Source organism: Amblyomma mixtum, chromosome 1 (genome assembly GCF_055824585.1).
Source record: "Amblyomma mixtum isolate Tamu chromosome 1, ASM5582458v1, whole genome shotgun sequence".
Lineage (NCBI taxonomy): Eukaryota > Metazoa > Arthropoda > Arachnida > Ixodida > Ixodidae > Amblyomma > Amblyomma mixtum.
In genome coordinates, this window is record NC_143012.1 from 31,057,613 (window position 1) to 31,070,301 (window position 12,689).

At 48.8% G+C, this 12,689-nt stretch overlaps 1 protein-coding gene across 1 annotated transcript; it reads left to right on the forward strand.

Annotated features, from left to right (window-relative positions):
• Positions 1-3,724: 3,724 nt before the first annotated feature.
• LOC149365950 (uncharacterized) lies at positions 3,725-7,102 on the forward strand. Its single transcript, XM_089547440.1, has 2 exons — positions 3,725-3,792; positions 3,892-7,102. Exons 1-2 carry the CDS (start codon positions 3,753-3,755, stop codon positions 5,022-5,024), a joined length of 1,173 nt encoding a protein of 390 aa, XP_089403566.1. The 5' UTR covers positions 3,725-3,752; the 3' UTR covers positions 5,025-7,102.
• Positions 7,103-12,689: the final 5,587 nt, after the last annotated feature.

Here is a 12,689-nt window from a genome sequence, read left to right on the forward strand (position 1 = left end):
ACCATGGGACCTCTCGCTGTATACAATTGTAACATTTATTGTATTACTCAATAAACTTTCAACTTTCAACTTTCAACGAAGAGGCTGACATCACACCATCTTTTAGGTGCGGCGGCGGCTCCTCGAGGAGCAGGGGGGTCCACGGACCACGCGACGAGTGGTTCGACCTGGCGTAGTATTGCTTTCGCAATAAAATTGCCTTCAGTGGTTATGGTGCTCGGCTGCTGACCCGAAAGACGCGGGTTCGATCCCGGCCGCGGCGGTTGAATTTATTTGTAGGAGAAATTCCAGAGGCCCGTGTACTGTGCGATGTCAGTGCACGTTAAAGAACCCCAGGTGGTCGAAATTTCCGGAGCCCTCCACTACGGCGTCTCTCATAGCCTTAGTCGCTTTGGGACGTTAAACCCCATAAACCAACCAACCAACCAGCCTTTAGGAAAAGAAAGATGCAGTGATTGTCTCACTTCTCGGTGGACAGCTCAACCGCGCCGTGAGGGAAGGAATCAGCTACGTAGTGAAAGAAGGAAGACAAAAAGAATCGCCGTAGCGGAGGGCTCCAGATTAATCTAGACTATCTGGGGTTATTTAACGTGCCCTGGCATCGCAGAGCGCACGGGCGTGTTTTGCGTTTTGCCCCCATCGAAGCGCGGCCGCCGCGGCTGGGATGGAAACCGCGTCCTCAGGCTCGCCAGCCGGGCGCCCTAACCACGGAAGTACCGCAGCTGGACACACAAAACTCCCCTGCGCTGTGCGACGTTAGTGCACGCTAAAGAACCCCCCGTAGTCGAAATTAATCGTCTTCCTCTGCGGTAGCTCTCTCTCTCTCTCTCTCTCTCTTCCTCCTATCACTCTGTATTTCAATACTTTCTTCAAGGCGCGGTTCCGGTGTCCACCAAGAAGTGAGACAGTTACTGCGCTATTTTCTTTCCTCATCAATAATTATTTCTCGGCTATCATGTACCGTCTTTGTCAAAACTAACCAGGCTGCATGGTTTGCTTCTAGCTTATATAGTGGAGCCCTTGTGGCTTTCCTAAAGATCGAAAGGTGCTGAAAGGTAAGAAGACCCCCAGTCATTCCCTTTAACGACCATTTCAGCTTCAGGGAAGCTGTAAGGGCTCCACTGCACGAGCTAGAAGTAAACCATCCAGCCTGGTTACTTTTGACAAAGACTGTACGTTTTCCTCGTCCCCTGGTAAGCCACGCCGTTGCGAGGTGCCTTTCTACATCACGCTTATGCCGCCGAGCTCGATATGGACTATCGGCACTTCGCTGCGGTTTTACGGCTGCTTTCTCGTCTTAATCTCCCTTTTGTGACCCTCATAACTTGAAAGACACTATCGGGGTCGAAATCAACTGTCTTCGGCTTGTCGACTGTCACACATGTATATGTTTCGTTCATCGCTGCGTAAGCCGCATCGCTTTCGAGGCTAGGCGAGGTCATTCAGCTCGCGCTTTTTGCCGTCGACTTCGCGAAACATTTTCGTTTTTTCCTGTTTCCCTGGAGGCGAAACGCAAAAGGCGCCCCCGTGCTGTGCGATGTCAATGCGCGTTAAAGATCCCCAGGCGGTCGAAATTATTCCAAGCCCTCCACTACAGCACCTCTTTCTTCCTTTCTTTTCTCACTCCCTCATTTATATCCCTTCCCTTACAGCGCTGTTTGGGTGTCCACTGAGCTGTGATAGATACTGCGCCATATCCTTTCCTCAAAAACCAATTCCTGATACCTATTATCCTCATACCCACAGTAAGCACTCCGCCATGCCAGCTCGATCGGCATCAACAAGCTTTTCGAACTTGTACCTCATCAGGAATTGCCTCGCAAGCAGCGCGCAGTTCAACCCGCTGCCTGTCCTCATCCAGCATCTCCAGAGGAGCAACATGGCGCAGAACAATAGCACGCGAAAAGGTCGGCGGCGACGCCAATCCACTATACCAACAGAAACAATTATATGGCAATGGAACTGTCGCAGCATACGCCGAAAACAAACACAATTAGCCGCATATATCGCAAACTCAACAAATCCCCCCCATGTCATTGACCTGAAAGAGACGGAAACAAATCGCATTCATATCCGTGGTTATCACACGGCAGCCCTTACACCACGTACGGCAATCCTGACACTCGCATCCATGCCGGTACTATACCGCACACCGACAAACACGCCCGACAGCAAGGGCACTCAATATACCGCGATAGAGCTCAGCTCACCGGGACACGCATATGGCCTCACTATACGTATACTGCAATCCTAAAGATAAAGGCAGAGTTATTCGGGGTATCCTGGGCTCCTTTCGTTCCTCAAAGCTCCTTGTGGTGGGTGTTTTTAATGCACGTCACACGCACTGGGGATACACCTCGGATACACTCTAGAACTGATACTTTCTATGATAGAGTATACCGGCTACTGCAGTCTCTTTAGCAGCAGTTTACTCCGCCCAAATTTCGTAAGGAGTGAAACGCCTCCTTCGGTAAAGAGTAAAACTGCGAGTGCACTCCCTCTATAGGCCTGAGGGAGTTGGAGGTCGTTTATTTTCTTAGCTTTTGTACTGCAGCGGAGCCATATATATAGTGACCCGTGACTCGCATCTCATGCAAACTAGTGATAAGCAAAACCAAAAACAACCAAACAAGAAAGTGCGCTGTGCTCCGCCCACAGAGCCAGACCTTGTACATAACCGGTACGTGCAGTGTACACTTTGGAGATTATTGCGTTGCATTCATACAGCATATTTAATTTGATTTCAATAGATTTTACGTCCCAAAGCGACTGCACTGGCATCGCGACATCCCAAAGCGATGTACACTAACATCGCGCAGTGCATGAGGCTTTGGCGTTTCGCTTTCATCGAAATGCGACCGCCGCGAGGTTCTGAATAGTGTGTACCATTCAGCGAAGTCATGCACTTCCGTAGAATGCGTATAAGGAGAGACTGTCATGGTAACAGTCGCAATTTATCCTAAACATTAGTTTATTGCTGTGTGAATATATTTTATGCCCTTTGGAACCGGCATTCACATTTTGCAACATCTATTTCAACACAGCGACCTCCAAGGAAAAGCGGTTCGCAGAATCGAGCGATGCTTCTGTTAAAAGGAAAACACTTCTGTCAGATCCCGTAAACCTTCGCGGTTGACAGCGAAAATTTAGTCTAAACACTTTATATTGCATTGCTACTACGGTATGAATGATCGACGAGGGCTCTAGGGAAGCTACACATCATTTTAATACGAATAATAGTGCATCAGGACATCAGTTAACTCGTTCGCGAAGGGTGAGTCAACGTACCGTGCACCATGAAATTGCTGTCAAGTAAAGGTTTTCCCGTGGCTTTGAGATGTTGGCTTTACTGTTTCATCATTTACTGAGCTGTGCCAACTCTAACCAGCCAGCGATCTACCAGTTTGGAGAACAGAACTCGCGACATATAGGCACGGAACTGCCGCTGAACTCAAAATGTAACCATATAGAACTATTCAAAAGCTCTTCCACACGTTCAAAGTGTAGCTGAGAGGTGTCATACGTCTGAGGGAAGTGTATCAGGCACTGCCTGATCAGCCAACTTGGTTAAATGTGTTGGATGACTTCGTTGAACTGAAAAAATTTTTAACCTGCCGTGTCAGTGCAAGCGTTGCTGAAATATTTTACGTCTTTGTACCTCTTGTGAAAATGCAATGAAGAAAGAAAAAGTGTAGCTGAAGTGTAGCTGTGTAGAAAGAAGAAGACGTTGTTCGAAGCGGACGCGTTCCTCGATGTTCTCCGCACAAAAGGTTCAATCGGCCTCTGGCCGAGGTACTGCTCAGGCTTTTGCTGGCAGTAATGACTACCGTATCGTTCTGCCCCGACTCCCAACCGGTAAGCTTGTGACCGACTCCGTTTTCCTGCATGCAGATCTTGCCGGACGCCCGTACAGGGCACAGGATTTCAGAGACTCGCTGCGAAACGTCATAGACCTCAAAGAAATTAGCTCCATCGGACAATTCCAGATGTCTCACGTCTGGATGGTGACTTGCAAATCTGCGCAATCAAAAGAAAAGCTCGTGTCGTGCGGCGATCTCTTGGTGAAGAGCCGCCGCTGCGTTGTTGTTGACCCGGAACCAAAGGAGGTGAAGCTGAAGCTTTTGTGGCTTCCCGAGCGCTTGGAAGATTGCTTCATCCGTGAGGCCCTTCAGGCGTACGGGAAGGTGACATCTATCTCGGCGGAAAATTGGAAAGTTTCTGACATGGAGCAGATGAGAACTCTAAGCCGTGATGTCGTCCTGTCGCTTGCTGATGGAGTCGGGGTTAGTGACGTTCCGCATCAGCTGACTGTGTGCGGCGTTCAGAGCCTTGTTCTAATTCCGGGCAGACCACCTCTGTGTTTACGTTGCAACCGTGTTGGCCACATTCGTCGGCACTGTCGTACGCCGCGGTGTGACGACTGCCGGCGTTTCGGCCACACAACGGAGGAGTGCGTCGTGACGTATGCTGACAAGCTGCGGCATCGTGTGCGGCCCCCTGACGACGCTCTACAGGAGCACATCATGGACGCTACAGAAGTACTTGACGCGACTGGGGACTTGCCAGCCGCCGTTGTAGCTGAGCCTTCGAGTGTCAGTGCACCGGTTGTTCCCCAAAGTGCTGCCGCGGAGTGTAAAGAGCCGGCGGATGACCATGCAGCGCCGCCTCGGTGTGAGGCGCCGGATTCTGCTGCTGGTGGAGGAGAACCAGTGGCCGTCCTTGAGGCCACTACGGATACGACAGCGGACAATTCGCTTCGTCCTGTCAATGCTGGCCAGCAGCTTCCGGATAAGAGCCTTCTTCCAGCGGACGCTGAACCTGGTTCCGCAGACGAGCCGCTTCAGAAGCGCCGTGCGTCCTGCGCTTCCGAAACGAGTGGCGATGAGGACCCGGTGCGCAGCACTCATCGCCGTCGGCGTCGCGCGTCGAGGCACAAGGAGCAGTGCCGACGTTCGCGGTCCAGGAGGCCTGGCGGTGGTTCTCAGGCGGCATCGCCGTCTACCGACAAGAACAGGGAACTGTAGGCATAATTAGTTACAGTCATCATGGCTGATTCCGCAGAGTTAGTATTCGCAACACTGAATGTACGCGGCCTTAGGTCTCGCCAGAGGCAGGTGCAACTCCGCCGACTCTTCTGCAGCAGGCACCTTGATGTTATCGCCGTCCAGGAGACGAAAATTGAAAGTGAGGAGGATACTGAGGTGGCCCTGCAGCCCTTTTTATCAGAATATAATGTTTTCGTAACGCATGCTGTGGGCTTGTCGGCGGGTTGCTGGTTGTTTCTGCGCAAGACGCTCCCCTGTTCGGGCTTGACCTATAATGTCGATAATGAGGGCCGGTTGATATGCTGCGATTTCCTTCTCTATGGAAAGCCATGGCGACTAATGAATGTCTATGCATTTAATTCTGTGCCACAGCGCATTACTCTTTTTGAATGCATTGCCAGCTTACTGGACTGTGACCGACACGTTGTGCTAATGGGTGACTTTAATTGTGTGTGCGACCCAGCTGATCGTGCCAGTCCTGATACACCCAGGGATAGGAGCGGTGAATTTTTGTCTGTTGTTACGGAAGATGCAGGGCTCATTGATACCGGAAGTTCATGTCCTGGTTTCCGCTTATTCACACGCATTCAGGGCCATTCTCACGCTCGCCTAGATCGAATTTATGCATCTTTTTCACTTGTCTCCAGAGGATTGGTCTGTGAGACTGTACCAGTTTCGTTCTCTGATCACTGCATGGTGGTTGCTCGCCTCGGAGGCAGTGTTTGTTCAAAATTCAGGCCGAAATGGGCGCTTTGGAAGCTGAACTCTTCAGTAATTAATGATGAAGAGTTTGTTATTCGTGTCCGCTCGCAACTGGAATCCTGTCTCTCGAGCAAGATGCCGTTGTTCGCCGCTTGGGAAATGTTTAAGCAAGACGTGCGTGCTACAGCTATAGAAATTGGTTCCGTGCGGTCCTTTCACAGGAAACATCAGGAGCAGACACTCAGGAAAAATTTGTACAATCTGTATGAAATGGAATGCGAAGCACCTGGTTTATATACGGATGAATTAGCTAGTATCAAAAGTGAGTTACAACGATTTGATGCAGAACGTTACCGGGGTGCCCGTGTTCGATCTCGTACCAAGCGTGATCTGCAATGTGAGCACCCGACACGACAGGCTTTGCTTGATGAGCGCCGTCATGCGACTGCAAAGTTTATTTCGGGGATGATGTCCAATGGCACACTAGTGTCCAGTACAAATGAGGTGATGACCGTATTTGTAGATTATTACACAGACTTATTTAGTGCTTCACCTGATGTGCATAATTCGGAAATTTTGGCGTATTTCAGCACCTTAGTGAGCCCTTTATCGGAAGGTGATTCTTCTGTTATTAGCGGCTCTTTCACGCAGGAAGAGGTGGAACATGCAATTGATCAGTTACCTGTCTCAAAAACGCCTGGTCCTGACGGCATTTCAAGCGAATTTTACAAGGCTTTTAAATCTATTCTCACTCCTGTCCTGCTGCGGGTCTTCACAGTGGGGCTCGATATAGGAGCCCTTCCTCAGTCTTTTACAAAAAGCCACACAGTCCTAATTCCGAAAACAACTGATGAAGGAAAACTGCGCTCCGTAGAAGGTTATCGGCCCATTACATTGGCAAATGTGGATTACAAAATTTTTGCTAAAGTCTTGTCAAATCGCCTGCAATTCGCAATGTCGGTACTCATTGGATCTCACCGGACTTGCGGTTTGAGAGGCCGCTCCATTCAAAGTAATGTTCACATTGCGCGGACAATACTTGAATATTCCTCCAGCTGTCATGAGCAGCTTGCCCTCCTTCAGATTGACCTTGCGAAAGCATTTGACCGCGTTCGCCATTCATTTCTGTTTTCACTTCTAGAGCGAGCAAACGTGGGTTCTACTGTACTTAAAGGGGTGCAACTTTGCTACAGCAACTGTTCAACACGATTGATCATTAATGGCCAGCTCTCGAACCCTGTGCCAATCCGCTCTTCTGTGAAGCAAGGCTGTCCGATGTCTCCTCTGCTTTTTGCTCTTTACCTGGAACCGCTTTGTTTGAGTGTTTTGCGTAACAGTAATATCCATGGGTTCCCTATTTTGGGTAATGAAGTCAAATTACTGGCATATGCTGACGACCTTGCATTTTTCTGCATTGACAAGCCCAGCATTGATGATGTGTTGTCCACAATAGATCAATTCGGCATCGTTTCTGGTGCTCAAATGAATCGCTCCAAAAGTTCTGGCCTATGGTTTGGTTCATGGGGCACAACTCCACCTCTGTACGCTGGCATAGAATGGTCTTGTGTGCCTCCTAAATATCTTGGCGTTCCACTTCATGCCTACAAATCTAGTGCCCATTACTGGAGAGAGCGAGTTCCGGCTGTTGAGCGTTATGCTCAGACGTTTGTACCGCATCGCCTCTCAATTTTTGGTCGGGCCCAGGCTTGCAACACCTTTCTGGCAACAAGGATTTATTACGTACTCCAGGTCCTTCACTGCGCCAGACATTACATACAGCGTTTCCATCGTATATTTGCGACGTTTATTTGGTCCTCCAAATTTGAGCCCATGCGGCGTGATAACCTTTTCAGGCCTGTTTGTGCAGGAGGCCTGGGCCTAGAGCACCTGTATGTGAGGCAGTTGGTTGCCCGTTTCTTCTTTTTTCGTGCTTGTTCCTTTCCGATTATTCGAGCTTTCTTGCAGGTTAACTTCATGACTCTACTTCCGAACTTAGTAGTTTCTTCCAATTTTACTGAACGACCCCGTTTACTAGGCTTTATGCAGGAAGTTTATGCCTCCGTGCGTTTTTTGACAGTTCGGTTTTCAAATGATTACTTATATTCTGTTTCGCGCAAAAATCTGTACAGGGATTTGATATCCATGCTCTTCCCGCCCCCACTGTATCGTTCCGTATACGTTGGGCTCATGGGTCATGATGTTTTAAAGCGAGTTCGTAAAATGCCAATTTCTTTTTGCACCAAAACATTTTTCTATAAATTACACACTGAAACTCTACCTGTCAAGACGTGGCTCGATAGGAAAAACATTTTTGTGTCTTCTGTCAACTGTCGCTTGTGCAATGTGCCTGAAACAATTGAACATTGTTTTATAGACTGCAAAGACGCGATTTTGTTTTGGGATGTGTTGCAAAGGACGCTACAGAAAGATTTTCTCCTAAATTCCTACAGTGTGCGCTACCTTGTTGTTTCCCAACCTGACTCGAATCCTTATGATATGATTCTTCTGATTGGACTTCATAGTCTCTGGAAAACGCGCATGCAAGATCGCAACGTTGAACCTGTTGTTTCGCCCAGAATTCACTTTAGCCGAATGTTGCTGCAGGTAACGGACATTTACAAAAAATTGGACTTTGTACCGGATTGGTTTCCTCTCCTGATGCGCTGTATATCTTTACCGGCCTTTTAGTTATAATATGTTACTATTATGTTTCTGCCACGTAGCGCCTGCCTAGGTGCTCTGTAAATAGTTGTTTTTGTGTGTGTATATACACACACACATATGTATATATATGCTTTGTATACAAAACCATGTAAATAAATACCATGAAAGAAAAAAAAAAGAAAAGGTGTAGCTGAGAGGTAGCGCACTCGGCTCGCAATGCAGAGTTCCCCGGTTCGAATCCTCGCTCTTGCGCAGCTTTTTTTTTCCCCAGCCATTCGTAATAAAGGAGTGTCTCTACTCCTGCATAGGGAGTGCGCCTTGCAGGAGTGCAGCGACTCTGGAAAAAGGAGTGAAATATGGGACAAGCGTATAATCCGTCGAAAGGAGTTCCCCGCACTCCTTTAGTTCTTAGAGTGTACCCCCAAAGGTAACCTCATTTCTACCGCAATGGCTGATTACAACCTTAGCCTCATCACAAACCCCACCGTACCCACTCGCATTGGCACAAGTGTCACCCGCGACACCACACCCGATCTCACATGGGCCGCACCGATGATGATGAAATAACTTTATTTGCACCCGTCAAGGAATCAGAGGGCGAAAAAGACGAGTCTTGACCGCCGTCATCTTCCTCCCCTTTCAGCAGGCTGGGATCCCTTGGGATTCAGCGGTGTCCAGGGCCAGACGGATGACTTCTTTTTGTTCTTCTTCTTTCTGGCTGGCCATTAAAGCCTCCCAGGACTCTATATTCCTGTCTGGTTCGTTGTGGCTAGGGCATGTCCACACCATGTGGATCATGTCTGCTATTTCATTACACTGTTTACACCTGGGGTCTTGGATCGCCGGATGTCATCTGCTTAGTGCGAGTGGGTTCGGAAAAACTCCCGCCTGTAACTTTCTCCATATGACCTCTTCCTTTTTGCTGAGGCCCTTGCATGCTCCAGGTAATGTCTGTATTCCTAATCTGTAATGGCTAAGAATATCTTGGTACGTGTTCAGCTCCTCGCTCGTCTGAAGGGGCTCTCTGCTCGACGAGACCGCATTGGGGTCCCGGTGTGTGAGTCCTCGGGCCAATGCGTGCGCTGTCTCGTTTCCCTGGAGGCCCTCGTGGGCCGGAGTCCAAACAAGGTTAATTAGTTCTGCCGGTGTCGGGCCGGCAGTCAGAATTTTGACTGCTTCGACAGATACCCTGCCTGCGTTGTAGTTGCGGATAGCCGATTTGGAATCTGTTATAATCACCCTGACATTCCGTTGAGTTAAAGCCAGCGCACTGGCTACCTCCTCAGCCGCTGTTGCATCTCTCTGTTGGGTGCTGCAGCACGAGACTCGGTCTCTGCCCTCCCTGGTCGCTAGGGCTACGAAACCCGTTCTGCCTTCATATTCCGCCGCGTCCGTGTAAACCACGTCCTGTCTATTGGCTAATTTTTTCTGCAGAGCTTTCGCTCTGTCCTTTCGCCTACCCTCATGGTGTACCGGATCCATATTCCTTGGGAGTGGTGGGATTCTGATTTTCTTCCTTATGTCTGTTGGGATATTCTCCGTGTGTTTGAGCCGCGCTCGAGGTTCGAAGCCTAGCTTTTCTAGTATTTTTAGCCCCGAATGGTTGCGTAGGAGTCGTTGTTGTTGCGCTACTCTGGTAGCCTCAATGAGCTCGTCTAGTGTGTTCGAAATCCCCATGTTCAGAATTTTCTGGGTGGATGTGTACGGGGGGAGGCCCAGAGCGGTTTTGACGCCTTTCCTAATTAGGATTTCAATCTTGTTTTTTTCTGCTTTGGCTAGCCGTAGGTATGGTGCCACGTATGTGATTCTGCTGATTACAAATGATTGAACTAGTCTTAAGAGGTTCGTCTCCTTCATTCCCGCGTGTTTATTTGCTATTCTTTCGAGTAGCCTACACGTCTGGCTTACCCTCGGTTCGAGTTTTCGTATCGTTTCGGTGTTCTTACCGTTTGTCTGTATCCTAAGACCCAGTACTCTAATCATCTCCACTGAGGGTATTTTGTCCCCGTTTACCGTTAGCGTTATCCCATGTTCATGGGGCTTTCTTTGTCTCTTTTGTGGGCCGAGGAAGAGCGCTTCCGATTTCTCGGCAGAACATTTGAGTCCTATTTGTTTTAGGTACGACTCAATTTCCTCGATCGCTCTTTGGAGGGTACCTTCGATGTGCGCGTCACTGCCTCTGGTAACCCAGAGGGTGAGGTCGTCCGCGTATATTGTGTGGTTGAGCCCTTCTATACACGCCAATTTCTGTGGTAAGCCAATCATTGCAATGTTGAAGAGTGTTGGTGATAGGACCGAGCCTTGGGGAGTACCTTTGTTGCCCAGCCTTATGCCTTTCTCTTCCTTCCCTCCTAGGCTGATAGTAACTGTTCTGTTTGAAAGAAAGTCCTTCACGTAGTTGTATACCTTTCCCCCTACATTTAGAGTTTCTAAGCGTTCTAGTATGGCTGCGTGGTCAAGGTTGTCAAAAGCTTTGGCCACGTCAAGGCCGACTATTACTCTGGTATCAGCTGTTTCGTTGTCTAGCACTTGTTCTTTAAGTTGAAGCATAACATCGCATGCAGAAAGATGTGTCCTGAATCCGATCATCGTGTCGGGGTAAAGCTTTTGTTCTTCTAGGAATCTGTTTAGCCTCGTTTGAATAACGTGCTCCATTCGCTTACCTACACATGAGGTAAGCGAAATGGGCCTCAGGTTTTTGAGACTTAGTTTCTTACCTGGTTTTGGAATAAGGACTAGGTTGGCCTCTTTCCACGAAGGTGGGATTCGGCCCTTGTCCTAACATTCCTGCATGTACGCTGTTAGGTTTCTAATTGATGTATCACCCAAATTCCTCAGCATGCGATTGCTGATTCTGTCTGGACCTGCCGCAGTTTTAGTTCTGAGTATGTTCGACTCCGCCCTAACCTCTCCGATGGTGATAGGCCCATCGAGAAGAGGATTCTCTGCGCCCTTGTACTCGGGGAGGGGTGTGGGTGGTGTGCACCTCAAGTACCTGTCCCTCACTTCAGAGATTAGTTGATCGCTAGTGCCTTCGTATTTATATACGAGTTTCTGTAGTTGTTGTCGTGCCTCATACTTTGTCTTGTCCGGGTCTAAGAGATGTCTGAGCATTTTCCACGTGTTGGCTTTGCTGATTCTGCGGTCCATCTGCTCGCAGATACTACCCCAGTTTTGTCTGGTTAAGTTCAGTGCGTGCTCCTCGATATCTCTATTCTGTTAGGCTAGGAGCTTACGTATGTTTCTGTTCCCCTTGTTTTGAGCAAGTTTTTCTTCTAGCTCCCTTTTCTTGCGCCACAGGCCTATCATACGCCTGTCTACCTCTTCTTGCGTTTCGTCTGCTTCCACCTCTTCGGTGGCTTCTTTAACTGCCGCGAGAATGTCGGTGCCCCAAGATTCTATGTCCCTGATTGCGTCTCGGGTATGAAGGTTCGCCCTGAATAGATCCCAATTTACCGCTGCGACCTTTTTGGGTTTCGGTGTGGGCGGTCCGTCCTCTACCACGATCTCAATAATTTTGTGGTCGCTTCCTAGGTCCTCCCCCGTGTTACACCACCTTGCCGTGATTTGGCCTCCGGTGAGAGTTAAGTCAGGTGTAGTGTCCCTACTCACGCTATTGCCCTGTCTTGTTGGTTTGATGGGGTCAGTGATCAAGATGAGCTCATTGTGGAGAATACTGTCCCAGAGTTCTCTGCCCTTGATTTGTGCATATTTGTATCCCCATGCGGAATGATGAGCGTTAAAGTCCCCGACAATGACGATAGGGTTTTTGCCCGCTATATGTTTCGTTTTTGCGAATAGCCTGTCGAAGCCGCAATCCTTTCTCTGTTTCGGAGAGCTGTATACGTTTAAGACGAATAGGCTTTTCTCTCTCCGCTTACGCGGTATCATTTCGATTAGAGTGTGATCTAATTGGACGTGCCCTGTCTCGTGCTGCAGCGCGGTAACGTTGCGTTTTACAAGGGTGGCAACCTGCGTGTTGTCCCCTCGGCCCGGGTACGATTTGTAACCGGGCAGCTTCGCGTTTCTCCCGCACTCTTGTAAAGCTATAATTTCGGGTTTGTCTCCGTTTGCAAGGAACGATTGTAAAACGGCCCGTTTACGCAGAAAGCCCCTACAGTTCCACTGCCAGATAGTATTATTGTTCTTTGGCCAAGGCATTTTTGGTTGCTTGGAATTCCGCGTATATCCATTGGTCCCTTTTCTCAAATTCCGCCGTGAGAGCAGCGTCTCGCTTTGCAAATTCTACTCTGATCGTTTCTGTGACTTGTTTCATGA